At 44.0% G+C, this 25,301-nt stretch overlaps 1 protein-coding gene across 4 annotated transcripts in view; it reads right to left on the reverse strand.

Annotated features, from left to right (window-relative positions):
- The window catches only part of GBF1 (golgi brefeldin A resistant guanine nucleotide exchange factor 1), a 109,868-nt gene that overhangs the window by 3,615 nt on the left and 80,952 nt on the right, over window positions 1–25,301 (reverse strand). For 3 of the 4 annotated variants that reach the window (XM_040606264.1, XM_040606265.1, XM_040606267.1), the window contains exons 10-35: window positions 24,092–24,321; window positions 23,093–23,261; window positions 22,793–23,004; window positions 22,005–22,103; window positions 21,390–21,584; window positions 20,829–21,015; window positions 20,276–20,416; window positions 19,672–19,760; window positions 16,305–16,507; window positions 15,923–16,046; window positions 15,496–15,621; window positions 14,833–14,915; window positions 12,324–12,560; window positions 11,356–11,449; window positions 8,752–8,928; window positions 8,184–8,248; window positions 7,959–8,082; window positions 7,300–7,371; window positions 5,914–6,008; window positions 5,311–5,464; window positions 4,871–5,093; window positions 3,042–3,205; window positions 2,509–2,755; window positions 1,921–2,120; window positions 799–949; window positions 272–402 (exon numbers count right to left, since the gene is read on the reverse strand). In XM_040606264.1, coding sequence (XP_040462198.1) covers window positions 272–402; window positions 799–949; window positions 1,921–2,120; window positions 2,509–2,755; window positions 3,042–3,205; window positions 4,871–5,093; window positions 5,311–5,464; window positions 5,914–6,008; window positions 7,300–7,371; window positions 7,959–8,082; window positions 8,184–8,248; window positions 8,752–8,928; window positions 11,356–11,449; window positions 12,324–12,560; window positions 14,833–14,915; window positions 15,496–15,621; window positions 15,923–16,046; window positions 16,305–16,507; window positions 19,672–19,760; window positions 20,276–20,416; window positions 20,829–21,015; window positions 21,390–21,584; window positions 22,005–22,103; window positions 22,793–23,004; window positions 23,093–23,261; window positions 24,092–24,321 — 3,992 coding nt within the window. The remainder of the gene's footprint in view (window positions 1–271; window positions 403–798; window positions 950–1,920; window positions 2,121–2,508; window positions 2,756–3,041; window positions 3,206–4,870; window positions 5,094–5,310; window positions 5,465–5,913; window positions 6,009–7,299; window positions 7,372–7,958; window positions 8,083–8,183; window positions 8,249–8,751; window positions 8,929–11,355; window positions 11,450–12,323; window positions 12,561–14,832; window positions 14,916–15,495; window positions 15,622–15,922; window positions 16,047–16,304; window positions 16,508–19,671; window positions 19,761–20,275; window positions 20,417–20,828; window positions 21,016–21,389; window positions 21,585–22,004; window positions 22,104–22,792; window positions 23,005–23,092; window positions 23,262–24,091; window positions 24,322–25,301) is intronic. The other variant, XM_040606266.1, reaches the window with a different exon arrangement.

Raw genomic sequence — 25,301 nt, forward strand, 5'->3', positions numbered from 1 at the left:
CAGACAGCCTTACAGGAAAGCTGGCTTTTGGGACTGGTGGCTTCCAGGCAGAGAGCATGGGAGAAGCAACTGGATTCTGACAGAACCAAGAGGCTCTGTCAGAAGCCTAAGCAGAGAGGAACTTTTCATAGGATCAGAGTAGGGAACACCCTACTCTGTGATGTGATTGTGGTGAACAAGCTGCTCAAGAAGATGGTGCTGAAATAGGACATCAACCTGCCACTCCAGCAACACTACCCTGCCTACATGCCCAGCCCAGCCAGGAGGTTACCTTGTTGAAGCAGGATTCCCATTCCAGGGCATCCAGGGCCTGTAGATCATGTACCAGGAGCGCCCGCTGCAAGTAAGTGAGTGCCTGCATCCGTACCTGGCGTCGGGCATCACAGCACAGCCAAGCAATGCCTGCAAGAGAGGGATTCAGGGCAAAGCCCACAGGGAAAGTGTCACATCCCTACTTCCCTAGTCTAGGCTGAAAAGTCTAATGAAGATCAAGCACCCCTGGGGGAGCGGGTGTGGGGGGGTGGGAGTGGGCCTGTGTGTGTGAAGAAAGAAAAGGATTATATGTTTTTCAGGCCACAGAGTGGGAATCTACTTTCAGGTCCAGAAACAAGCTGGCAGCTAACTCATGCTAAAAATACCTTTCCAGATCTGTTCCAAGTTCTTTTTCAGTTACAGCAGACCCTAAAAACAACCTCTGCCTGCTTTCTGCAGTTAGTTCTTGGCTCCTCAACTTTCCTGAATGCTGCCATTATTCTGGAAGTATCTCTGCTGACTCTCATCACAAGGGGATGGCTTTACCCTGTAGCAAAGGACACCAGCAGTTGGACCACAGCGTTCGGGAATCTGCTTCGATTTTCCTCCCTGCTGTCTCTAGATGGCGTTGCTCCTCTGCCCAGGAGCTGTAGATGGTGGCCGCCCGTGTGTGCAAGGTGTGCATGAGGTCCAGGAGCTGCAAGTCAAGCATCACATTAAGCAACACACAGAACTTAACATTTTCCAAGCAATCCCGGTCCCTGCTCTTCCCCAAACCAATTCTAAGAGGCTCACAGCTACTCAAGCCTGTTTCCTGTATGTACGCAACCAGATACAGCTATGGAGATGGCATCAGGCCCTGCTGTCTGTGCCCCTCACTGAGAGGTCAAGTGCCAGACATCTTCAGCAAGATTTGTGTCAGTTCAGTAGCCATGTCAATCCCACCTTCCAGGTACAGCATCCTAATCCTGCCAGGAGAGAGAATGGAGCCTTTCCTGGCACAGAGCACTGACTCTCCCAGGCAGATGGAGAAACCCAGTGATTCATGTGCTGTCCAGGGACAACTCTCTACAACATTTTTTGTTTGATCTTTTTTTTTTTTCAAAACAAAAAAAGCATGAAGCACAAAGCAAGCTCCCTCAGAGCAGCTCCGTATGGACAAATGACAGCATTCTAGTGACTTTACTACTGAACTGAGGCCCCACAGCCTGGCAGTCAGCAGGCCTGCGCCTTCACACCTTTGAAGTACCAGCTGGGGAGAGAAATTACTCCCTCATCCCAGTTGTCTGTATTTGAAATGCCAGTGCCTCCCCTCTCCAGAAGGCGAGATGCCCCATGAGACCCCCCACTAATCCCACATGAAGCTCATGCCTCCAGATGCCCTTGATCCACACCCATCTTAACCACTGTAGAGACTCACAGCTCCAGACGCCACCCTCCCTGCTTTTCAGAGGACTTCTCTCTCCATTGCTATTCTGCTTTTGCCTGTCCAAACTGCAGTCTTCCTCTTTCACTGCTGAACCACACATTGCCACCAGAGCCACCCTCTGCCATCCAGTGCCCACTAACCCAGGATGCAGCCCCACTTGCCCCATGAAGAATTGCAGTGTCTCACTAGCAAGGCCCTGAGCACGGGAAAGGAAAGGAGGAAATCCTTGCTATACTTACGTCCTGACTAACCTGTAAAGACACAGTGTGGTAGCTGGCAGGGATGCTCTCATCCTCGTCCTCATCACTGTGCGTGTGTGCCTGGTGCTGGCTCAAGACCCGTGATCGCCGTGTGGAACTCTCCTTTGGCTTTTTTTTTAACCGACTGGATTTACTGTCATACCTGTGGCTCTTCCCCCTCTTCTCCTGGGACTTGTAGCCTAGGAATTCAAAGGCAGCAACAGACCATATACGCACTCCACCACAACATTTTCTGCCCTTCAACACACACAGCAGACACCTTTTGATATCCCCAGCAATTAGGTGTGAAATGGCAACTACCTGCTTGAAGAGACACCCAGCACCCCTCAGGAAGAGCCTTCAGCAACAGCTGATACTGCTGCCTCCACATCAGCTCCAGACCTCCCCTCCATCCCAGCGAGAGGGATAAGAATAAGGTCCCTGCTACTCGCAGGAGCCAGGACACTTTTCTCACAGCAGACCATTTTCTGGGGTCTGGGGACTCATCCCCTGACAGTATACTGCACTCTTCCTGCCGACTGGCCACCTCAAGCCCAATCCTGACCATCAAACCAAGGGCCATCTTACCCCCATTCAAGCTCGCCTCCACAAAGATGCGGATGGTTTTGACACAGAGCTCAAAGTTCTCAGGTGTAACGTGGGCAGCATCTCGCACGATGAAGGACAGGGACTCTACACACTTCATGAGAGACTTTGTGTCATGTGGGCCCAAATCCAGCCCCACAGTCAGGCTGTACTGGTTGACAAGAGGAGATGGCCCCAGCCTGCTGAGCCCAGCAGCAGATCTGGAGGTGTCGATGTCATCTTTCCCCACCTGCAGGGCACAGCAATAGGGTAGCAGGAGAGGGTAGCATTACAAGCAGCACCTTATGCACATGCTGAAAGAGGCTTTCTTCTGAAGCCGGCAGGTAACATTTCTGCAGGATCCATTTCCCTTTTCCTCATTTGCCTCCAAGCTTTCTCCTCTCCATCTGCATCTCCTCCCCAGCCTCTACACTGTCAGCTCATCACTGTCTTAAGCCTTCTCTCCCTACCACACCCTCTGCCCCCAGCCATGCTAAGAGTATTCTTCGGGCACCAGAAGCCCAGTGGCTACTCACCACTAGCCAGCCACTGTTCATGACATCGACATCTGTCACCGAGCGATGCATCTTGCCTGGCTTCCCATGGTCTGTGTACACCTCTGAATCAGAAGTGTAGCCACGGTCCAGGCTCATGTCACTTGGATGATAGGAGGAGGAGACCTCGCTGTCTGACTGGGCACCTTCAAGACAAAAGCCATGGGTTTTAGATCAAAGCCAAATCAAGAATTTGGAAGAGTAGCTGTGGGTAAGGGAGAAACAATCCAGATTAGTCACATCAGCATTAGCTAGGAACCACCAGTGGGCCCTGGAAAAAACCAGGCCAGCCTTCTCCTCCTATGAGAGGAAGAAAACTGTGACAGGAGCATGCACAGGAGACAGCAGAAAGCACAGATCTCCGACCATTTCTACCCTGTAGGTATGCTTGGCTTTCCCTTTCAGAAGGAAGGGGCTTTCCTTCCTCTGCTATGTCACTTCTCAGCCTGACTGTGCATTAAAAAAAGGCAGGAAGTCCAGTGCTTTGATCCTGGCAGAAGAATCAGATGTACCACACACCTTAAGAACTACTTGGAGGTGTTAGGTTCTGCCAAGACAACTCCAAAAACACAACATGGAATGACAGGACTCACATACTCACGGACTCTGGGGTCACTCAGCTCCACACTAATACTGGTCAAATCTCGCTCATGAACAGCAATCTATGTTAGCATGTTCCACATCTGTCACATCTACCTTTCCTGACCTTCGGGATAACCTTAAATGCCACGTCCCAAGCACAGAGATCTTTGCAAGGGCCAGAATTTAAGCTATGACACAATGTTATCTAGAAGTGAAAATTCATTCTCTTAATCACTGAATTATCTAGACTTATCTAGAAACTCACCAGCAGAGATGCAGACTTGCTGTGAACACAGTACACCAAACATTTTCAGGAGGTGCTAAAGAGAACTAAAGTTCTGATGTGCAAGATGCCACAGCCAAGTAGTTTGCTCAATCAGCAAAGACAGAAGCAGTTGAAAAAAATAAAAATGGGAGAAGATAGCCCAGCATTAGCCCAGAAGGTAAAGGCCACAGGGGTTTCTCCCATCTGTTTAGCACAAAGCATCAGGACCTAGCAAAGAAGTTCTAGAAAAGCAAAGAGGAAAATGAAGGCTTCTGGAAAAGCCTTTTCTTGCTTTTTCTTGCGATTTGCTTTAAAAGTCTGAAGCCGTCAGCCCCAAGTACATTGCCAGCTGGCTAAAGCAAAACAGGAACAGTTTGCTGAAAAGACCGTCTTTCTAACACAGTCAAGAGAAGTGGGAAATAGTGGGTTGGTCTTGTGTGAATGGTTCAGGCACTCTGAACAAATCCACACAAATGCATTTGGAAATAGAATTTTAAAGAACAATTCCCTGTACAAGATCCTTAAAACAGGGACAGAAGGGAGTCAGCCCCACAAAAAAAGCAAGTATGACAGGAACAACAGCTGGGTTTACATTACACACCCAGATGAGAGATTAAGGCTATATTACCCAAGGCACCAGACCACTACCAGCAGAAAGTGCTCCTTGGGTAGAGCAAAGACCTTCTTACAGCTGCTGCAACTGATATCAGTTTTCCTCCCACTGCTCCCCCAGGGACTTGCACCTGGACTGCTGCTCACTGAGTAGGAAGAAATGGCAGAGTAGAGACAGGGACAGACCATGGGGTAGCAGTGAACAGCAGGTGCTGGTTTTAATCTTGCTAATGTAGTTTAATATCAGCTTTGTTTTCTTGCAGTCCCCTTTGCTAATTGGAAAGCTTGAGGAAGCAGCTGCTTATCTGGCAGGCAGGCATCAGATTTCCTAGCAAAAGCTGGCCTGTCTTACCTGTGTCGTTATCTGCCCTTGCAGTAACCTGCAGGGCTGCAGGCGGCTTCACCCCAGACCCAATACACTCCAGAAGGGTGAAGAGTGTGTACCAGTCATCCCCAGAGTGAATGTTGGCAGCATTGGTCTTCAGGAGTTCGTGGAGGCCATAGGCAACCTCATGGCTAACTCTGGACAGCACATTTGGCTTCATCATGAGCAGGATACGTAATGAGAGGAGAACCTGGCCAGAGAAGGAGACAAGAATAACAGACCCTACTCTTTACACTCCATTCTACAGTGAAGTTCCCCTTCATTTATTTACAGCTACTTACAATAGCTGTTTGTTGTTACCTGCAGCACAGTCAGCTTAAACTTGGGTCCACTCAACAGCAAATGGTTCCCTGTGTTGCCAGGTGTAGCCACAAAACCCCAGTAACTGACTTTCAGAAATCCCTTACCTGTGCACTGATCTCTTCCCGACGAAGGAGCCGAATGGCCAGTCTCAGCAGCCCCACCACTGCTCTCTCCACCAGGAAGCAGAACTCCATCGCGTGCACACAGAGATGATAGAGGTGGTCTCGGACAGTTTGCCAGACACAGGTCACACGGTCCCTAGCCACAACGAGGAGGAGGGAAAGGGTAGGATGAAAGGAGATGAGACAAGTGGGATCCAGCTACCTCTCCCAGAACTCCAGACAACCCGATATTTCTTCATTTTAATGAAAAACCTCCAACCAGGAGACACAAGAACAGAAAAATAGAAACAACAAAGCTGTCAGATCTCTTATTTACTTCATTACTTGCAAAGCAATTGGGGGGAGAATTCTTCTAAAGTTTAGTTTATATTCTCCAAATCTCAGAATATGAAGCACTAATTCATGGGCGAATGGCCCCTCTTGTTTGCACATGCTATCATGGAATTGCTAAGCCCTGAAATTACAGCCACATGCTGCTTCAGCTGGCAACTCAAGCACATAAGGAACTCGCTCCCTGGACCCAGGCAGCAGCTGCAGTAAAGCAGGGACATTTACAGTGAATCTGCATATATTTCAAGGTCATACCTATTCTCTAGCACAATCCTCAGAAGCATCTCCAAGCAGAAGGCAGCATCCTCTTCGTCATATGTCTCTTCATCAGGAGTCACAGAGATTAGAGCCTAGAAAAGCCAGGAAATGTTTGTGAATCACAAGCCCCCAAAACTGGGGCACCAGCAAGTGAGGACCAACAGAATGCTTTGAGGTCATGCATAGTCTATCAAAAATGCAATGGATAGAAGTCAAGCTAAATATAAGGAAAGCCATATTCTTTTTATTATGCGACACGCAGTGTGAACTTAAAAGATGTTGAACTGTGACAAAGTCTCTTGGATGGAGAGGAATTCTGAAAGCCAGCAGCTGCTGGCTAGGAACACGTGAAGCACAGAAAAGGCAGACATACCTAGGAATGACTACAAATACTGGAACTATTCCCCTCAAGCCATCAGCTTGTATATGAAGGGAGAATTCCTGACATAAAAGGGGTAAAAGCAAAACGTTTTCCCAGAACTGAGATTGTACAGTGGGCCAGCAACATAGTGGTCTTTGTGTGATCCAAACAGAAAGTTCTCCTTTATCTGTTTTAAATATTGTTCTTTGGGGTTTACTCATTTAGCATCTTTATTTTGAAGCTCAATACCTATTCTTCTGAACCTCTGCAGCAAACTTTGACAAATAAACCTTTTGTTTTAGCACAAGTCTCAATAGCGTCACGCACCCTATTGATGAAGCCAGTGAACTGCAACTACAGCAGCCTGAAGGGAAAGGGCACTTGTGCTTTAAGGAGCCACACAGCATCCCTGCAAGGGCTGCACTGCACTTTTTGCTTTTGGAAATGGTGAGCAGTGGCCAGATTTGTTCCACACTCTGGAGTGGTCTCACATTCCACAGTAGCCTGAGAAGCCACTACTAGAACCAGGTAAGTAACTACCCTCCCCCAGCAAGATGAAGTTCTCTAGCCTAAAGGCTAGTGAGTTCAGCCTTGTTAGGGCTCCCACAGCAGCCAGGTACCATGCTGCCTAGAAGCACACAGTCGAAATAAATCTGCACAGCTCTTGCCTCTAAAGTGGCCTTTTAGAATGTTCTTATTAGGCACACAGCACACCAGGAAAGAAGAAAAACCTTAAGCTCCTACAAAGCCACACATATTTTCAAACACTTACCTTGACCTCCTCAAGGCTTTTAGAATGCATTCCACAATTTAATGTTTTCCTCTACTACGAAAGCAATTGTGGCTGCCAGCACAGAAGTTACATGTAACAGCTAAACTAATGACTGGTTTCATATCCCAGAAAGGTCCAAGACTTCCTCTGGGGACAGAGGAGCTAGACAAGTACACAGCACATATCCATTATCATGCGCAGCATACTTCTTCCATCACCAGTTCAATCCCTTGCCCAGTATTTCTCTCACCTTCATGAGCTCCTGGAGGGATTCAAGTTGAAGGAATTTGCTTTCTGTGATCAACTTCTCAGGATCACATTGCTGCAAAAGACACAAGACAGGACTAGGCATCTGGGGGATGGGGAAGGCATACAAACATTCTCCAGAAGCAGTTTGTTCCCAGGAAAGATACAGATAGTGGCTTTAACACAATTACCTGGAGGAAAATTCCTGCCAGCTAGTTCACTCCTTTAACATCAGTTACCTTTATCAGACCTGATCTGTGCTAGACAGATTTTAGCAGATAACTCCTCTGTCCACACACTGCTCAAACCCTAGGTTCAGCATTTGCTGGCACCATATGCCTTAACACTGTCTTGGAAAACATTAGGCATTTGAGAATTTACTGGTTTGTCTTTAATCATAGGACTGTGAAGCCAGGGGCAGATCCCAGCCTCTTGTGGGGACTCATTCCTGTATTCATGCGTTACTGCATTTGTGCACAGCAGCACATAAGACCCTTTAGCTGTCAACGCAGATAGGTGCATCTGTAGTTTCTTGCAATTTTCAAGTCCTCTGGAACCTGCAATACTGCCTAGAAGCATGCGTATTTATGCTGCTGTTGCCCATTATCCACACAGTACTGTCACCACCAGGAAAAGGAGGTTCTTTTACAGCCTGTATGTTACCTTTATGCATTCCAGAGCCGCTCGCTTTGCCTCCTGTGTCTCCGTAGATGGCCCCCTCATACCAGATTGCTCTGTCCCACTAAGGGTGAGCCAACTAACAAAACTCAGCACTGTAGATTCACCACTGCAAATCAGAAGACACCAGCATCAGTGAGGAAACAAGAAATTGTATTATTCTCCAGCTTTGGTATGAAAAAGACTGCCTGGGCCATCTACAGCACTCACCGGTTAGATGGTGTCTCCTCACGTTGCAAATAGATTTTGCCATTAGGATCCACAAAGTCTTCAACCTGGAAGACAGACCAGAACACATACATGACAATTGTCTACTTCTTTTTAGCCTTCCCCACCGAGCCCATGAAGTTCCACTTGGTGCTGAAACACTACACCCAGCTGCCCATGTGTTTGGCAGTCACCCTCAGCTCTTCACCCCCAGTGAAGACGCCCAGTAAAGTGTCACCCCCATCTGGCCATACCAATGCTGTGCTCTAATACTTCATGCCTATAAGCATGTCCTTCTTCTGCACAATATTCAAAATCTGTTCAAGTGAAATGAATGCTAGAATTTCTCAAATGTAACAAACAGTAACGCGGGAAAAACCCAAAACCCTACAAAAGAAGCCGGAGCCTGCACATAACTCGAATGCTACACCCTTCGCAGGCTTTCTAGCTCTGCACACGCTTTACCAAAGCCAGGCCTTTGCAAGAGAGCTCTCCTCTTTGAACTGGTTCTATGAAAAACTGGCTTCCCACTCCCCTACTCTTCAATTACCCGCAGGCCAGCTGTTATTACCTCCACCATGGCCTTGGGCAGCAGCTCTGCTCGGAAAAGCTGTAGCATGGCCTCCATGATGTTTTTCCAGCCCTCCCGCAGAATGTCACCATGGCGATGGGCCAAATGAAACACAGTCTTTGCTGCAATATGGGCCTTGGGATTACTTCCAAAAACAGTGGGTAGGTTCTCAATAGACTGCAGGAAAGAAGAGGGGGTGGCAATCTGTCAGTAAGAGATGTTTTCTTTTCAAGACAAATTAGGGCAGGCTGTTCAGAACTGGTTATAGGAAAGACAACAATTCTGTGTATGATGCTTGGATAACTCCTCAGCTCACATTCAACTTTGCACAAAAACAAGGACAAGATGGCTTACCTGATACAAGCTGAATCACAGAAACACTTTGATATAAGATCTCCAAGGACAACAGCAATACAGAACATTTTGAAAGTGCCTGCTGAAAACTCACTAACACTAATTTATTCTGCTATGGGAACTCACTCCATGATCAAAGCCTTCTACAAAAAGTACCACATCTCTTCTGGAAGCAGCAATTACCCTGCTCTACTGTTAGAGAAGGAAACTATGGCTGGATCATTACTGACTTGCAAAGCTACCCCTACCACTACTTAACAGCAAGATTCAAAGTAAGAGTGATGAACCCTGACATGCTGTCTCTGCCAATTACTGGATCACAATTCCCCATAATCTGTTAAACGCACTCACAGCTTTTCAAAACACAAAAAGCGTGCCAAGTCATTGAAACCAATCAAGTATATGCTGCCGCCAAAACTACTACTACTACTACTTATACACTGAGTCAGTATGAGTTTTAACTGTGGATCAAGAAGTGGGGCACTTTTTCTTCCTAACACACTTAATCCCCCCTCCCTCCCCAGCCCCTGTTTCTTTCCATTCCTGTTCTTCCAGCCAAAGTGGCCAGGCATAGCAATTGCAGTGCTCGGACAGGATGATCACCAGGATGATTTGGCCTGGGAAGTGACTAGCAGCTAAGTGATACTTTGATGTTCTTCCCTTGCTTTCTAACAGTTGCTCTTTGTTTTGTCTCCTCAGGTCCTGAAGACAGCCCCTCCTTCTCCCCTTTCACCAGACTGTCTTTCAAATATTTGTTCAGTTGCCATATCCCACTACTGTCTCCAAGCCTTACAGGAATTCAGGACAACAGAAAGTAATTGGTGCACTTGGAATCTGGCCAAAGATAAGAATTTAGGGCCTTCTTCAAATCCAGAAGTCCCTGATTCTCTACATCATCACCAAAAGACATGCTTGCTTAATTTACACAAACCTCGGAGTGCTCCAGATTCCAGTCTCAAGTGTCACAACTAGATGGGATGCAGCTGGCAATAGCTGGTGCCTCTGAGGGCTTAGTCTAGTTGTTTCTAACTGTGTAAATCTGTGTCCAACAGTTGTTTCATGGCAGACATTCCTCTGTGTGTGTTATCTACTGGTAGTCTCAAGGTCTGGTATGCCTGGAGACAATCAAGTATTTCATCTTCACTGTTGTGAGCTGTGGAGGAAGAGGGAATCTAAGGCAACCTCACTGCTTGGGATTTCTTCGTCTTTTAATAGTCACCCTGGTACATTTTTACTGCTACCAATGCTAGAATGCAAGTGATCCAAAGCATTCAGTCCAAACAATCCCATTTCCCTGCAGTCCAATTCCATTAGCTGGATTAATTTGCAGGGCTGTTGCCTTTTTGCTATCCCTTCAAGGGATTTAAAAGTATCACCTGTCTTGGCCTTTTTACTCCCATGCTTTCAGTCTTGAATGATCTTGTTTCCCTTTTATTTGTATGTGTGGCAATTCTGTTCTGCTCACTGTGAATCTTGCACTGGTTCTCAGAGCAATGCTGTGAGATTCTTTGCAAGTTCTGACCTTTTAAAGGAATTGCTGTCATTTTCTCCTTAGCACAAAGCATGGTCTGCCACACACTACCAAACGCCTTGGGGAAAAACAGGCTGATACTGTAGCACACAAACAGATCTAGGCAAAAAACCCCAAACCTTACACTAACCACTGTACCTTGAACTTATTCCCGCGGTACAACCCATGGAAATGGTCTTCAGGGCTTGCCAAAACTGGGGCTAACAGCCAATTTTATTACCAAGACTCCACGTATCGTCCAACAATTCAAATCATTTGTTTTTCTAAACCCTTTACACTGGGTGGGTGCACAGCCCCCACACTTTGAAGAACAGCTCACAAAACAGTCCCTCTTGGCACCACATAAGCCCTATAACTAAATATTCAATAGCTGAAATGCATAACCTTGCTCAGGATCATGGATGATCACTGTCTTGATTGCAGGGAGATCCAAGTCTCCTCAGATCAAGTAGGTGGAATAAACACTTCTGCATCATGGCATTCTGCTCTGTACCGCCACTTGTGAGTGAGGAGAAGGAAACGTGTGTATTTCAACCTGTCCTATGGAAATCCTACTTCTTATACCCTTTTCATTGCCTCTTCCAGAAAACTCTAGGCAGAGGCTGATAGAAACCTACAGATATAGTGATAACTAAAATAAGCAAGTATTACTGTTTAATAGAGGAAGATAGCTCTGATATACTAAAACCCATGCTTCTTTCCCGTCCTTGCAAACTTACCTCGCTGCTGAGGGCTGTAAACTTGCAGAGAGAAATTATGAGATTGTCAAACACATCACTAAGGCCATAGTGAGCAGAAATCATTGCACATTTCCTGGGGAAGAAGAAAACAGAGAATTATGTAGTTAGTCAGGACAGACAAGTCTGTCTACCAGACAGCAAATCAGAGAGCCTCTCCGTTCACATTTTAGACGTTTCTCTTCACCCACTCATAATGAATGCTGAATACTATTATCCCTCAAATAATCTCAATCCTCATTCATACATCATGATATTTGTCCACAGGATCACTTTCAAGAAGCAAGTCTAAACAGACAGACCACTCACACCTAAGCCAATACACCTAATCTCTTGTCTTGACAGAAGAGAGAGTTGCTGAGATTGGCAGTAGAGTTGAAGGTCTAGTTTCCAACAGATCATGGCTACAGCAGTATATTAACAGAGCTTTAAAACTATGCTTAAGGCATCATTTGGACTGGATCTAAGCAGGACCGGACCAAAGATTGTTCCAGTTTGATTTCTTTTAATACTGGTCATCTAGGAAAGAAAAAATAATAAAAAAAAATCCCCCATCCCATTCAGCCACAGTTATAGCCTCGTACACATGAGAGGTTTTATTCATATATAGGGATTATGCCAGCATTGCTGTGCAAGTTAAAAGTGACATTTTTCTCCTCAGTACCATGCAGCACAGCTACGTCAGCAGGTCTTTTAAATGTAACCAGGTTGGAGTTCAAAAATACATACCCCAGGCACTTTGATTTATTACAACAGAGCAGTCAAGCCAAACAGCGAGTGGCAACCAAGAGAGGCCAAGACGGGATGAATCAATACAAATGACAGAACAAAACTAAAGGACCACAGGTCACAATAAAATGCTCTTCAATTGCTGTGATGTCTCCAGCAGGTAAACGGAGGACAATGGCCACACTTGAACTTTTCCAGGTCTTAATGAAGGCAAGAGTTACCTGAAACCAGAGATAGCCTTCTGGATGATTGTTTCTTCTAAGCTCTTGTCAAAAACATAAGAAAGTGCTGCGATGGTTGGCCCCCACGTCATCGTGAAGAGATCATGATCATAGCTTCCAGGAGGCACGTGGAGAAATATTCCCTCATCAGTGGCACCACGATGTAGCAGGACATTCCAGATATAGTTTTCCTTTACCAGGCCTGTCTGTTCTTCTGGCATCACTATCTCATCATTTCTACAAGGAAGGAAGGCAGAAAGGTTGAACTGTTCATCCTGATCCAAACTTAACATTTACACAGTGCCTTTAATTACATGGTCTCAAAACTAAGTGATACCTACTTTGGAGTGTTTTGCCAGCTCCTGAAACATTCTATTTTCCTAGGCCTGCCTGGTTCCCCTGACCCTCTTAGATATCCTGGATATCAAGTCTGCTGGCTCTCAGCAGCACCCAGCAGAAAACACTTAAGGACAGTACTGAAGAAGCAGCTACCTAACACTACCAAGTGCAAAACACAACACATACTGCAGTTACATGATGGGAAATTTTGGACAGCACACTGGCATAGCTTCAACTTCCCACCCCAACTCTCACTTTTGAGTGCTCTGCATAGCTCTACTTCCAGATAGAAGAAAAATTAATAAAACATTGCTATAACCACTGCAGTCAACAGTAGGCATAAGTACCTTTCTAGACAAATAATGCAAATATTCATATTATGCCAACATCAAATATCAGAAAGACAAGTAGTACAAAATTAAAAACAAAGTAAGAAACCAAATGTATGATGGGTGATTCATAACGAGGGTACCAGCTCCTTATTCTAACTGGGTTAAAGCTATACAATAATAAAACAATTATGATAAATGCCAAGAAGTACTTGCAATCCCAGGATATATAAATATATCAAGCTTAATTACATAATCCCTAGACTTGGGTAACATTGCATATGTAAGTGATAATCCTCTGCAAACGACGAATTAATTGAACAAGAGTCTCAAATCTACTAAGAATAGTGGATTGCAGCCAATCTGAAAAGTAGGTCTTTCTGCAACAATCAAAAAATAATGTGCTTCAGTCACCAAAGCAGCAATTTTCATGTACTAACAACAACTATAAAAACCCCTCTTGATTTATGCATAAGAAATAAGCTCTTCTCAGTTTCAGGTGCCTGCATATTTTGACAAGAGCAATAATGACCGAGATTATATAGGAAAGTAAGTTTGCAGTCAATAGCATATTTTTAATAAGAATACATATTTGATTAATATTAACAGAAGCACATGATTGGGTTTACTTGAAAAGTCTCAGGAAATGAAATTGTGCTTAAAAGTGAAATGCTGAGATCCCGCTGAAATCATGTACTACTCTGTACAGATTACAGTCTGATTTTTTTCCCCCTAATAATACAAGGAAAACAAAGAGCCCTTCAATCTCAACTATGACACTGGGGCAATCCATCTGACATGGAGCGATACTGAAATGACACACCAATTGCTTTAGCCATAGAACATACTGAAAAAGGCGAAGTATCTGGTGAAGGGAGGATAAAGGGGAATAGATGGACAGAGGTACTATATAACTGAGAGATATGAAGACATTCTCAGGGTGCTACTCAAAATATTAAGAACACTCTCAGGGGAGAGAGGCCAATCAAAACTAGAGCTCTATTTGAAAGCTAGAGCTACCTCTTGGAAGAATTTCTGGATATTCAGTACAGGCAGCATCCCAATCTTCCCAGAGCAGGCTCAAAAGGGAGGGTCAGCCTAATCACACTGCCCTGTTTCCAGCACGAGCCGCTGCCTGCCACTGCAGACTGAAATCAGCTGAGATTGAGAGTTGCATCCTGTCTCCTCAGAGATGTAATCCTCTCAGCTTCAAATTGTCTGGGCCTGGATTTACTGACAGGCTAGATTTCTGAGCTATTATTAAAGTTCTCAGCCCAGAGCTAGTGTGCACGAAAGGGCCCCAGCCACCAGGAATTCTCCTCAAATACTGATCAGTGCGCCAAGAGCTTCAGGAGTGGCAAAAGAGATTGGTGCAAACAGCAGCCTCATATGAAGAGCTCAAAGCAGAACATACGAGACTGAGACCTGGACATGTTATGTCAGGGCACCAGTGCTGTCCTGGGGATGAGATACTACCTCTAGTACTACATTAAAAATTCTAAAGAAAACCAAAGGGCTGGTCTGGATAACTGAGCCTTCTTAGATATAGCATTTCACGTGTGCTCATCTTGCTCAGCCGTTCTTTTGCATGTTGATAGAAGGCATGACATTTTTTAACTTTAGCTTAAGCTCTGCGCATTAAAATACCATGGCAAGAATCCATAGTTACAAAACCAGTGCAATCACTGTGACAGGCTTGTTACCACAGCCCCACATGGAGCTGGAAGTTAGTTTGAGGCAAACAGGCATGTGATCAGTGAGTGTCTCTCCATACTCTCCAAAGGTCTCACACACCAAACAACTCGAGTTTTCCCTCTGCATAGAAGATGATAGATTCTTACTTGATGGCATGGTACATGTCTTCCAATATGTCCTGTTCAAAGTCTTTGCCTCCATTCACACCTTTCAGGTTCTTTCGAAACTCCTGAAAAAGGTTACATCAACATTAATTCCTAATATCTCCAAGCTTGAACTGTGTGGCTAGGATCAGTACTCCACTTGTTGTTCATGAGACCAGAAGAAGATTTTCCTGTGTTCTTCAACACGTAGCCTCAAAGACTAAATACTTTTCTTAGTGGCAGTAGTGTGCAGCAACCCCTGTCTCTGCTCACAAGGAAATGCAATACTGGCTTAGCTGAGGCGAGACACCAGAATGACAGGTCTGTACCACCGCACTGACAGTCACAGGACCTGGACTCTCCAGAAACCCACAGCGGTTCAACAATCTTCTCATTCTTGTGTCTTAGGATACATTTTGCTCACACACACAGAAGCCTCTTGACGAGCTCAGCAAGTTTTCTGCTAAGCCTGTATTTCTTCAGACTGTCCCTTGCCCACAGCTCCCCTCTCCAACCGTACTCAACTTCAGTGCTGCACACCAGCTTATTGTCTACATGAGCAATGGATGCCAGGGAAAAAACCCAGAGAATGCCACTGAGATAAAGACAGGTACTACACTGCTAGCAAAGCCAGAGAAGACAGGTGCCTGCACAGATCACACCCACCTCCAGAGTCATAGGGACATTCTGCTTGCGGACATTATGGTTGTGCTGGTCAGTGTTCAGCATAATAACTGCATAGGCCAGGGCAAAGCAGGCATCACTATTGGCAAATGGGGATCCATTTGATTTCTGAAAGGCAAATGTATGCACAAATTAGTCCTACAGGAAGGGTGATATCAGTGACTCGAGACAGCCATTTTCTTACCCATGGTACTGAAGTACCTCTGGGACAACTAAAAACCCAAGATTCTGGCTGCAGCTCCCACAAAGCACCTCAAAATCTATGTGCCACTGCCATCTACAAAACAACAGCTGCTGCCTGCAGGGCACAGTAAGCTTATTCAGGTAGTCGGATCTGACATGTCCATCACGGCAAGCAGATGCTCAAGAATGAACGCAGTTTTGAGCTTTCTGCCCACCAAGTACACACCCTCCAATGTTCTGTGAAGGCTTCCAGCAGTCTCTGGATTACAGGTGCCTCTCCCGGTAATCTGAAGGCCTCTAGATAAAGTCTCAAAGCTTCATCCAGCCTTAAGCCTTGGAAGCTGAAAGTCCTGCGAGAAGAATGAAACGTAATGAGAAACTGAAACAGGATGGGAAAGGTAGGATAAACTCACTGACTACAATTTTGTTTGCTGCAGCATCAGAACACCAGATTTCACAGAGGACAGACAGTAAAGAGTGGAGGGTGAGGAGAAAAAAAAATAAAATACCATGAACAGGCAAAAAAAAACAACAAAAGAAAGTAAACAATCGTACAGGTGATTATGTATGTAATCGTCTCTCCAGTCTTTACAGAGAAAGATACTCACCCAACAAAGCTTTCCAGCAAGTCTATGTTCTTACGGTCGCTTACAAATTCCCCAATCATCTTTTTGTCAAGGCGAGGATTTTCCCGCAGCCACCTGGCCACCTCACTGTTGTCAATGGGGGTGGCAAGAAGGTTCTTCTCCTGCAGAAATTGTATCCCTTTCTTTGGCTTTTGGTTGAACTGCTCTGTGCCGGTTATCAGGAGCTGAAGGAGACATTCTGGTAATTACAAGCTTGAAGTGCATTTCTTACTCTAGATTGTTCTTGGTATTTGAACCAAAAGCGAAGTAGAAATGTTTATTCCATGATCAAGTTTATTGTACTGAGTAATCCAGGAAAAAGGCTGACCAAGGCCAGAAAACCTGCATTCATCACAAGGATTCACTACCAAATAATACTGGACAGAGCAAGCATGAGCTGCCATCTTGGAAAAGCTCTGACATTTCACCGAGATACTAGCTCTGATACACACTAGAGCAGGTGGGGCATTTTGGGTAAACAGAGCAGAGGAGGGTCTCTGATGAACCCCAGACATGTGGCAAGATCAACTCTACCCAGTTGCAACAGCAACACTGCTCCATGCCCTCTTCTGTACCCTTTAGCTCCTGGTGTTTTTATGCTACCTCAGTGCCAGCAGACATGCAGTAAGAATCCTTAGCACTTATTCAGCAGGTGCAAGGAAGAAGTACTGCAAAAGCTTAAACCAGAAAACCAAAAAACATTCTGTTAGTGAGACATGGTCCCAGGAACACCTGGTATTCTGGCATGACAAAACTACCTGTCAGCTGGGAAGAGCAGATGCATTTTTGGTTTTAAGGGAAGTCAGCTACTATGCCCTGCTTCATTCTTATTTTAGGAAACTAGACTGTACCAAAGTCACAGTGTATTAACACACCTGACTAAGAAAGGGTTAACTGAACGTTCTTGGTGGTGTTCAGAAAAACCAAAAGCACAAACAACTGTATGAACTTTACTAAGGCACCAGAATAAATGTCAGTTCCCTGTTAGCTCCTATCACGATCAAACTGCTAGCGATGACCTAGTGAACTAAATTCGTGACCATCATGATTACTAGCTCCCCTGGGTTTCTTAGTACCTCAGAAGCCACCAGCCCCCTGTTCGTTGCTTCCCTGCTTGTGTGACATCCTCAAATTGCAGCAAAATACAGACCCTGAAACAGCACAGAGCGCACAAGGACCCAGTGAGGGCATAAAAAAACCCAACAACCATGTGCTGCCCTGGTATAACAGGCCTGAAGGGACTGTATGACGCTAGCAGCATTTCTGTTCAGCTGTAAATCCTGCAACCTAAGCCCTAGGGTATTCTATGGACTGGTTATACTTCTTAAGACCACCTGGAAGACTGCCGGCAGTTTGCACTGCATTTATAATCATGTCAGTGCTATGCTTCTGAGCTTCTGGTCACTACCTTTGGAAATGTCAAAGAAAACTTTCCATTTGATGCGTGATTTGTTATCTGCTTTTATTTAGCTTTTTTCCTCCTTCCACCTGTTGTAATGTTTAGTACTTCAGAGGTTAAAGGAAGCACAACATGCTGGTGCCATGCCAGCATCAACATTACTAGAGCCGAGTGTTTGGTGTGCCCTGTTTACATGCTTAGGAAGAAACCATTAGCAGATTTAGGGTCAGGAAAGGATTTTCCCTGGGCAAACTAACAGATTTATGAATGTCTTTCTGCCCTCTGCGGCAGTGTAAGGCACTACCCTTTTTCTAGGACCACCTGGAACTGTTTTTAAGGAAACTCAGCCACTGGCAATGCTCTTGACTCCTATCCTTGTTTTCCAGCACAGTAAAGCTGCAGTATTATCAGAGGTTTTCACTTGGAACAGTGGAAGCACTCCATGCAAGCTCCCTTCTCAACAATGGACTTTCACAAAGTCCATCAGCAAAGTTGCCACAAAAGCTAGATTTAACACAAAGCAAAGGATTACAAATGAAAGAGTAACTAAATCAATATTCATTTATTAGAAATTAGCTAATGCCGAAACTCAGTGGTTCCTTTGAAGACTGTGCTGACAATCACTTCCTCCCACTATCCTTGTGGCTTCAGCATTATCCCACTGCAGCACTGTGTTGTAGGTAAAGAACCAAGTTCTTAAGTACTGTAGCAGAATTTCTAGAGGGAAACCAATGCCTTAAATTACATTCAGATCCAGAGACTGCCACAGCAGATCACAAAGCACAGATGAGCACAGCAGTAGAAAGAGATCTGTTGTACTTTCTTCAGTGTTTTTGTTTAAGTAAGTTTAAACAAATATGACCACAAATATGACCGCTGCTCCCTTATAACAATGTAAAATAAAAACACTTACACTGGAGACAGAAGTCAGAAGCCTTTTAGTCAGGTACAAATCAAAACCTTCTCTTTAACATAAATGAAATGTTCAAATCCATTACTTTATTTTTCCACTGTATCATCTGGCTCCTTACCCAACAACTATTACGGCCACTCATGTTTCATCCAGAATATGTGTCATTTTCATACTGAAATTTAGTAATCTCTTACTTCCTAAATAACCTAATCTACCTCACGTATATGTTGTGCAAAGTGAACAAAATCTGTACAAAGAACATCAGTGAATAGGGAAAAAAACAAACCCAAACCCTAGCCAAAAAAAAACCAGTCCCATGTAATCCATAGCGACTGTAGATATCATGTTCATCCTCTCTCTGGAGGTGAACAAGCAGGCCAGCACTTGATGTTTGACACAGAACAGCAGATAAATACAAAAGCCATCAGCATGGAGCACCTCCTGCCAACATTAGACCTAGACTGGAACCACTCAGGGAATGGAAAGCTGACGAAGTTTAGACTGTGACTTGGATTAATGAGTTTTAAAGAAACAGACATTTAGACAAAGAATGGCTTTGCCACAATCAAGATAATCTTTCCAGTCATCCTTATGATAAAGAAAACACAGGAATAAACAAATCAGAATAGCAGCCTAGACTGTTCATTTCTACTATGGGCCTCTTGGTATGCTCCCTGTTTACAGCTTTGGTAACAGTAGGGAACCTACCCTTTTTGATGAAAGTACCTGACTATTTCCATATAATGCAAACTAGATGCAGCAACTTTCCAACCCAGAAATCAGATGGACCCAGCATACAAATTGTGCCACAGAATTTCCCCAGCACCTCTTGCAACTTTTAGCAAAACTAAACCAGAACAGATAATCACTGCTGCCTCTGCAGTGTAGCAGGATTTTCAGTGACTGACTATTTAATTCTTATCATGGGAGACTAGAACTCAAAATTTCTAAGGTATGACCAGTTACACAAAGTCCACATGAGATCAGAAGCAAGGAGAACACTCAAAGATGCATTTGTAGTATATTCCAAATCATACCTTCTTTTTGTTCTTAATCTGCGTAAGTTCCTGAGGGCTTGGAAGGATACAAGAAAATCGAGTAGGCTTCCTGGGGATACTCTTCTCAGCTAGAAGGACAAAGCATCATTATAGTTAAAACTATCCCCAGAGTAACACTCAGCCCACTAGTGTCCCATCATAACTTTCAGTCATGGAGTCTTGTTGCAATATGCTGCCCTGCAAATGGCAGTCACACTCCTATTATTCAATTACTACACTCCTCCCATCCTCTTTTTGTCATGGACAGTTTCACACATCCACAAGATTTAATTTTCTGGCTGTTCTGACTACTTGCATTACTGATCCCCTGGAGAACTCCTGACTGCCTTAAAAATACTAACACCTGTATGAACTTCACACTTCTGCCCCAAAGTGACCCACCAGATCTAAACCCCTCCCAGGAGAAATTTAATAGTTAGTAGGCATATATAGCACACACATAATAAATATTCACCACATACCTCCTTCTGATTTTGAACACACAATAGCTACAGTGGTCTATAGCAGAGCAGGACCAGTCAGCAAATGTCAGGACCATTCTCAGCATACGCACAGAGTACCAGGGTACCACAGAGACTATTACCTGCCTCGCTTCCTCCTTCCAGTTCCATGCAGCTCTCCTTCATCTGGTCAGCCATAAGGCACCCACTGGTGGGAGGACATGCCCCAGCAGGCTCTGAGACTGCAGTGGAGGATCTTCCCTCACTGAGTACTCTCTCATTATCTGTAGAAGTTAAAAACTCCATGCATAAACAAATGCATAAGGCAAGGAAAAAGCTAGCAACAGAGAAATAATGAACTGATCACTCTAAACTGAACATATGCCTATTCAAAGGAGCTCCCCCCAGTGACTGTGATTCCTCAGTGTTTTGTCTACATGGCATGCCCTCCTTCTGTTGCGACTGCCAGTCTTGACACAGTCTTTATATAAAGCTTCACGTGAGGGGCACATTTTAGTATCTGCAGATTTTACAAATAACAAGGTTATTAACATCAGCATGTAGTTATAAAGCATGCAACAGGAAGACTGAAAACATATACTTAAGGAGCTTACTATGTCATCTACCAAAATGAGATCTGCAAGTTTAGCACAAGACTAAAGTTTAATACCAAAATATCAAAGAAAGAGATCTTACTATTGCTCGTTTCTTTGGTGCTGTTCATGGTTTCTGGGCTGGATTTGACAACCTCCTTCTCTTGTTGATGTATGTTACTCAGCACTTTGGCCTGGCAATGTGCCTCAGTGCTATCTATCACTGTCAGCAACGCTTCCAGAGACAGCAGATGGACAGTATACAGCTGTCCAGAAACTGGGAAGGCATTCTGGGAAATAAAATGTAAGAATCGTCAACTTGCATGCCTCTCTCTGACCATAAAGGGGGAAGGAAGTCTTCCCCCAGCTTGGGGGAGCCTAAAGCATACGACAGAGCACCCTAAGCTTTTCATACAAGGCCTTCTAGCATATACTTAACAGCTTAGCTGCTCTGACATTATTAAAGAATCACGGCTATTCTCTTCTGCTTCCAAATGTTAAATGGTTGCCTTCATCTCTACAAGACTACTCATCCCGAATCTTTCAACTACTCCAATTCTTAAACTCTGCACCAGCGCTGACCCTTGTTCCGAGTTACTGGGTTCCCCTCCAGCACCCCGCTGCCCCCTCCCACCCCCGGCAGCCCCTGGCCCGCGGCCAGCACCTTGGAGAGCAGCTTGGTGAGCTCCTCAAAGAGGTTGGCGCAGTAGTAGTCACAGTCGTAGTTAATGTAGAGCTCCGTCACGAAACTGGGAATCCTCCACAGCTGAACAATGGCCTCCAAAGCCATCTCCTTCATTTCATAGGGCATCTTTGGGTTTTCCACAGTGATTATTTCCATCAGCTTCTTGACATACATCTGGCAGAAACACAGGGCAGCTCAGTTTAAGAAAAGAAAAAAAGAAAGCAGGACAGTGAATAGCTTTGAGGACTACAAAAATAGATTTAAGCTTCATCTTCCCACATGACACTCGGTCTTTAAGGATAGCTTATTCTGAAGGAGGTTGCAGAAAGGTTTCAAATAATTCTGCCACTCAGTGCACCTGAATTCTCTGTTCTAAAAAAACCCCAACAGCATGAAGGTAGGCAGTGCAGTACACCCATCTCAAAGATGTTTTATTATTCAACAATAAAAGTCCTACACAGCCTACCCAAAACCCATTGAGTCATTTATAAAAAGGTAAATTGATACTTAGACTTTATCTTACCGCCTAGCTATATGCATTTAATCAAAGCCCAACAAATTATTACTAGGCACCCAGTGAGTCAAAAAACTCACCTCCAGTTGGAATTTCAGATGCTCTCTCATGCTCTCAAAGAGAAGAAAGCACACCCTGAGGGAAGCTGCATACAGATTGAGCCGTTCAACACTTAGTAGCTGAGTAAGAAACAAAACAAAAAAACAACATTAAAAATTATGAAGGCTAGTCATGATGTTCTATAAGCAGCAGTACTGTGGCACTGCAGGCATCACCTGCAACAGCCTTGAGACCCACACACTGCCTCCCATAGCAATAGTGTTTCAAAAAACAAGCCCTTATTCAACCTCCTGGTTTCACTTTTTGCTAGTGAGGATGAATATACTTAATTCTCTTCTGCTTGTGGTAACACTGTTCTTAGTACAACTTTGTTCTTTTGCCAAGTCCACAGATCTTTTTAGTGGTTGAAAGAACCTGGGAGAAGACTTGCCTCTGAGATGGTCCTTGTGCAATTAACAGCTTGGTACACCAAATGTTCTGCCTACTACTAAGCTGGTAACCTGCATCCATAATTACGTCAAAACCAATTATATCAAAACACAGTGTTGCCCCACAGTAACAGTTCATTCAAATAACCTTCATCCTTCTTGGACCTGGTCTGAAGAAAGCAGCACATGACAACCCTTCTGGCTTTGCAACAGCACTGTTTCACTGGTGCAATTCAGAACTTTTATTGCAATGCAGCAGAGAGCTTATTTGAAGAGTGAGACCTGCCAAAGCTCAGAATACTAAATTCTGATAGACTCTGATGCAAATTAGTATCTGACTCCCCAGTGCCATATGCCATGCTAGCATAAGCCAGACTCACTTGAAATAGGTGCCGGCACAACTCCTCCTTCACAAGTCCCAAGAGGGACTGGCAGTTTGCAATGGGTGCTGATTCTAGGGCAACAGTTAGCAGCTGCAGCCCCATGTGGATCATCACCTCAGAGTTGTGGCGGTCATGAGGGTTGGTGAGTGAGATAAGAAAGCGGAACAGTTCTCTAATACATGGTAGACCATATGGGACCAGTGCTGCTCCTAAAGGAAAAAGACAGATTAGTACTCTTAACTTTGCTTTTGTTTTTTGCAGGTGCCTAACAATGTTACAGCACTGCCCAACTCTCACCTTCTTTTAGGGAAGACTGAGTAAAACGTACTCCTCGGGGATTTACATAGTCCATGTCATGAACCGAGGCAGAATCAGAATGTTCTGCTACAGATGTGCACTCCTCTAAGACCTCAGGGATAGACTCCACGGAAGCTGACTGGATCTTCTCCTCCCTCAGACTTTCATTCTTCATTGATACCAGTCATTTTGGAATGAAAGAAGCAAAACAAGAGTTAACAAGCACTAGACAAGCAAAAAGAAAGGCTTATTGTTCACTGTTCATCCAGAACTATGAAAACTATACAGGTCACTAATGGAAGAGGAGCAGGAAAACAAAATTTAAGAGAAAAGAGCACGTCTAGACAATCTGCACCCTCTCTGCCCTTTCACTTCCATTTAGTTTTTATGCGTTTTACATAACTCTAGGTGCCCAGTCTCAGGACTTGACTTTGAAGATACTCCTATAACCAATCAGTTCTTACTGCCCCAGAGGTTAGGATCTGGCTCATATTTTTTGTTGTAAATGCTACATAATTTCAGTGCACTATTTCCATCCATGCCTTCTTAGCATTTTTATCATTCAAAACACCTGTATTGCTGAAAGGTTCTTTGCAGCTCTAATCCACTCTCTCAACAGTACTACTGTTGCAGAAGAAGTGGAGACAACACTGAGGAAAACTTGCTGACAAAGGCCTTGTTCAGGTTTGGCAATATTTCACAGCAACAGCAATGCACATGCACAAACACCAACAGCTGCAAGTAAAATTGTTCCCTAAAGATAATAAAGTGAGTTCTGCAGATTTCCTCTGTGTTTCCCTCTAACAGTTTCTCCTTTAGTTAAGGTTAATGGTATCGGCAGGAGTACAACTAGCTATGTAGGTGCTTTGATGGGCTGCACAGTTATTTCTGAGCCAATGGAGATGGACGGTCTCAAGAGAAAAAAAAGAATGAATGCTTGTGAATTTACAAATCACTTACAGCAAAGAATGTTTTATTCTGACCCTAAGAATAAACTACCTGGAGTTCGGGCTGATTTTGATTTTCAGTGCCTTTGGCCTCATTTGAAGGTATTCCTGCATTAACTCCCAAAGAAGTGACTTGGTCCAAGTCTGTCAGGTCTTCCTTGGAGGTAGTCTGTGAGGACAACTCCAAACCACTGTCTGTCGCTGGGCTGACTGCTGATGAAACATTTTCTGAGCTCCCAGAGGAGCTGGGAGAAGGACCATCTATGAAAGTAACTCCACTTGCTGATGAGAAATGGAAGCAAAAAGATCAGTGTTATTCTGTTCCTCAACCACAAATTTATACATTCAATACAGCAACAAAGAATTACTTGGATCACTGCTTCGCACAACAAATGCTCAGATAGTTATGCATTAATGGAGAGAATGTACATAAACTAAGCTCTCTTCTGCTAGGTATTAATGGATTAAATAGATGAATGGGTGAGATACTAACAGTCCTCTAAATTAAAGAACAATAGTTGGAATCTAACAGGTTCGGCAAACAAGGTAATTCACATAATTAGATAAAGGGTGCAGAGGGTTTCTATAACGAAGAAGGAATCTGAAAGTAGTCCAAAAGGTGTACTTCACTCTCTGATACAATGACACAATCACTTTAAAGACTTGAATCAAGAATTAATCATTCCTTCAAAGTGAGAATTTTAACTTGCTTGGAAGACAAGAACTATTTCTTTAATTCTCCCTAAACAAATGGAATTGTAATAGAATCCAAATGGGTCTGAAACAGAGCTGTGAAGAATTTTTACTATTTCTAAATATGAGACAATGCTCCAAGAATCTAAGTTTTCCTTTAGACGAAACCCACATGCAGGTCTCATGGTTCTGAGGTGAACTTAAAAAATGTAAACCAATTATTTTTAAAAAAGAGAAGATATACTGCAGGGCATGGTAATAAAGGCACAAACCAGAGTTATGTTATGAATTTACATGTGAAATGCGTATGGTTTTGTACAGTGGTTTTATTGCTTTGGTTTGATTTTTGGAAATAAGCAGCAGAACATTACCTGATTTTTAAGAAATGTAATGGAATACATGATCAATTTTGCAATGTTTTCTTCTTCACCTGATAAGCCAGGATTTTGGCCTAAAAAGCACCATTAATACATTACCTCACACTACAAGGTCAGAGTTAATGACATGCTTTGTAACACAAATCAACTTTCTCTCTAAAATGTTACAGGAGTTATAATGCTCTTTAACGG

Source organism: Falco naumanni, chromosome 9 (genome assembly GCF_017639655.2).
Source record: "Falco naumanni isolate bFalNau1 chromosome 9, bFalNau1.pat, whole genome shotgun sequence".
NCBI lineage: Eukaryota > Metazoa > Chordata > Aves > Falconiformes > Falconidae > Falco > Falco naumanni.